Source organism: Chrysochloris asiatica, unplaced genomic scaffold (assembly GCF_000296735.1).
Source record: "Chrysochloris asiatica unplaced genomic scaffold, ChrAsi1.0 scaffold00003, whole genome shotgun sequence".
Taxonomy (NCBI): Eukaryota; Metazoa; Chordata; class Mammalia; order Afrosoricida; family Chrysochloridae; genus Chrysochloris; species Chrysochloris asiatica.
This window is the reverse complement of record NW_006408521.1, coordinates 44868454-44872307: the sequence shown is the minus strand read 5'-3', so window position 1 is coordinate 44872307 and position 3854 is coordinate 44868454. Positions and strand designations below refer to the sequence as shown.

Genomic DNA, 3854 nt, shown 5'->3' with positions numbered 1-3854 from the left:
CGAAACTACCAGCCGCTCTGCGGGAGAAAGATGAGGCTTTCTACTCCCGTAAGGATTTACACCCTCGGAAACCCTGTACAGGGTCGCTATGGGTCGGCTCCGACTCGAAGGCACTTAACAACAACAACAACAACAATGGTGCTGTGGGTTAGAGCGCTGTTGGTTTGAACTGCAAGGTCAGTGGTTAAGCTCACCAGCTGCTCCTCTGAAACCCGATACGGGTTGCTCTGGATTGGAACCTACTCCACTGCACTTAACAACAACAGTACCATAAACTCACTGCTCCCTAAATTTCCTGTGGAATCTTCCGGGTTGCTGCTGTTGGATGAACCCCATAGAGAGAGTTCTTGAAAGAAGATGAAGCTCCAGGCAAACATTCTTTACTATATACATATACATATAAGACTATATGGGATACTGTGGTTTAAAGTTCAGGAATTCATCCAGCCTGAGTAATTTAAATAAGAGAAAAAGAATAAAAAGCCTGTTGCCATCAAGTCAATTCTGACTCATGGCCATGCTCCAGGGCAGAGTGGACCCATCACACAGTAGGACACTTTTTTAAATTGAAAATACCCTTAGAAGCTTACATAACTTCTGTTCTGAGGAAGACTGCTCTATTCAGAGCCCCATTTAGTATTGCCACGTTAGAAGCTCCTTGACATAGAAAATGCATACTTTTGCTGGTCCTCTATGTTGGTGGTTCAAGCTCACCAGCTGCTCCTCAGAAACCCTACACATGGTCTCTATGAGTCAGAATCGATTTGATGGCACTTAACAACAACAACTCTATACAAAGCTAAGCACACATGATAGTCACTTAAGAAACAAGTGAATTGATTTAATTCTAGGAGATTTATTTAATTCATTTGAAGCCTGCATTGTCAGCTTCTTACACTAACCCTTCCCCAACTCCTTAAAAAAATAAAACAAAAGCCACTACCATGGGGTGCATTCCCACTCATAGTGACCCTCTGTGGGGTTTCCAGGACTGTAAATCTTGACAGTAACAGAGAGCCTCATCTTTCTCCTGGGGAGCAGCTGCTGGGTTTGAACCACCAACCTTGCAGTTAGCAGCCCAACGCCTAACCCACAGCACCACTAGGGAGTTTCATTCAAACGGACTTCAAAAACCTAAGATTGGGGTGGGGGGGGTCACAAAGTTATCATCCTCTTTCCACAGAAACTAGAAGTTGTTAAAAAATACAAGAATACAATAATTTTACAGACATAATCCAAGTGTGTTTTTGCTCTCACCCGCTACATATTTGAGCATATGATGCTATTTAAGGCATGCAGTATGATAGTTTAAGGTTAAAGAACTGATAACTTTTCTAACATATTGACAGGACATATATCAGAATATAGGCGTAACTATGTCAAAGTCAGTAAAAGCAAATTACCTGAAGAAGGTGACAAAAAACTGCACAAGGTCCATGATAGTGTTGTGTTGTGAGAAAGCAATCTGAAAAATCAAAATAAAATACAATTTGAAACTTTCTGAATCTATGTCCTTCTTCAGCCACTGTGCTGATGTTTCAGAGCATTTTTACATACAATATTTTAACACTGCCATGACATTTAGACAGCCCTATTGTAAGTCAAATACATACTGGAATCAAAACTTTATGTATAATGTCTAATATTCAATTCTAATAGATGACTTCTGTGTAGGCTAAGGCATTAGCTGGTTAAAAAACTACCACAGATATTTAAGAAGGAATGTCAAGAGTTCCAGGTGAAATACTATGTCGGAATAAACGTGCTTAACAAAAATATGCAAAATGAGTTCTTCATCTAATCATGATCACATTTTCAAATAACAAAATTTATAATTGCTTTTGTTTCCTCTCTGGCATTTTACAGGAAAACAATTTGCTAAAGTACACCTAGAGTTAAGCTACTCTAAAGTGCCTTTTAAAACCTAAAAAGAGAAGCCGTTAAAATATCATATTGAATTTCAATAACTTTAATTACTGAGTACCAATGCTAAGGTATCCAAATATAGATATCAAGTATCTACATATAAATATTCAAACTAGTCAATAAAAAGCAAATGAGAGAATTTGAAAAACTATCTTCACAACTCTGAACGAATTTGGAGAAACAGATGTTGAGCACCAACAGCTGCTAAATATTACAAAAAGCGATACAATCAGCCATCACTAAATATTACAAAGAAAGACACAGTCAGAATCACTCGCCTCCTAATGGAAGAACCACCAGGATTGGCAGCAAGAGTCTGAGCAAAGAGATTTGAGTCTCAGTCTGATCAGCCTAATTGGATCTAAATGCAAAGTTTCAGGAACTGCAAAGGATGAAGCTCCAACATTTTACAGTTGCGTTCTATCCAACTTGAAAGAACAGATGATACTTATGAAAGTATTTCAACCACAGAAAAGACGTAAAGTTCTCTAACAAATTTTATCAAGCAGAATCTTCATACCAAAACTTGAAAGCAGCTAGTGGCGAAAAAGAAATCTAGAGATAAATTTATTTATCATTATAGATGCAGGTTTTTAAATAAAATATTCTCGAAAGCAATGCTGGGATGCCACAAGACAATACGGATGATTCAACAGGGGGAAATCTATGCAATTAGTAACACTGAATAGTTTAAAGAGAAAGTCACTCATGTTGTTAATAATACAAACGTGTCAACATTGAAACTCATACTTCAATTCTAAAAGTACTTTCAGTAAAGAAGATGGAAATAGGAGAAAGACTATATTTACTTTCAAATCAATTACAAAATTAGATTAGTGGAATATCCCAATTTTATGTCAGGAAGTAAGCTAAGGTGGTAGCCATCAACACTGCTGTTCAGCATTGTTACATGTCAATAGAAAGTGCTTGGAAGATTTGACCAAACAATCTGAACAAAGCTATGAGGGGCCACCATAATTCAATGTGCTGTCATCCCAGAAGCATATGAAAATAATCCAGAACTCTAAAGGTCAAAGGGCTTTTGGGTTAAGTGCAAAAGGTATTTACCTATCTTAAGAGAAAATGCAATATAAACTACAAAAGAGATGTGTGAGTTATAGCTTTAGAGGTGTGACATAGATTTAGAAGAGAAGTGGGCTAAATAATCACATCACAAGGACAGAGTAAGGACAAACGAATTTCAGCACATCATTATCAAGGCTGCTGACGAGAATCAGCCAACATCCTCAACAAATCTCTACCTGTTTTTCTACGTCAAGCAAACTTAACATTGTTGTTGTTAAATGCCATCGAGTCGGTTCTGACTCATAGTGACCCAGTGTCCAAGGAGCACCGGTTGGGTTTGAACTGCTGACCTTGTAATTCACAGTCCAGTACTGATCTTACAGTGCCACACCAGAACTCCAACTTAACATTACATTGTAGTTGTTGTTAAGTGCTGTGAAGTTGATTCCGATTCATATCGACACTTTTTAGGGTTTCCAAGGAGCAGCTGGTGAGTTTGAACCACTGACCTTGTAGTTCAAACCTTCCAACACATCGACCCACAGCACCACATCAGGACTCCTAACATTACGTGAGTTTATATAATAATACTTTAATGGGTTGACATTTGTCAACTTCTGGATGCTTTAAAATTAAGAAGACACATTCATGAAACACGAAATTATATGAATAATATTCTTCTGTTGAAGAATATATATACTTTTGTGGTATGCCTTAGCTGAGTTCTCTAGAGAACTAAACTCAGTGAGCAGTTGTTGTCACTGTTAAGTGCCATCAAGTCAGTTCTGACTCATTGTGACCCTGGATAGGGTGGCTGGTGGGTTTGAACTGGTTTGAACTGCCAACCTTGTGGTTAGCAGTCCAATGCACTCTCTCTCTCTCTCTCTCTCTCTCTCTCTCTC

The 3854-nt window shown here is 38.2% G+C and overlaps 1 protein-coding gene across 1 annotated transcript in view; it reads right to left on the bottom strand.

Annotated features, from left to right (window-relative positions):
• The window catches only part of ATRNL1 (attractin-like 1), an 827041-nt gene that overhangs the window by 515682 nt on the left and 307505 nt on the right, over positions 1 to 3854 (bottom strand). The window contains exon 25 of the mRNA XM_006831380.1: positions 1404 to 1465. Within this exon, the coding sequence (XP_006831443.1) occupies positions 1404 to 1465 (62 nt within the window). The remainder of the gene's footprint in view (positions 1 to 1403; positions 1466 to 3854) is intronic.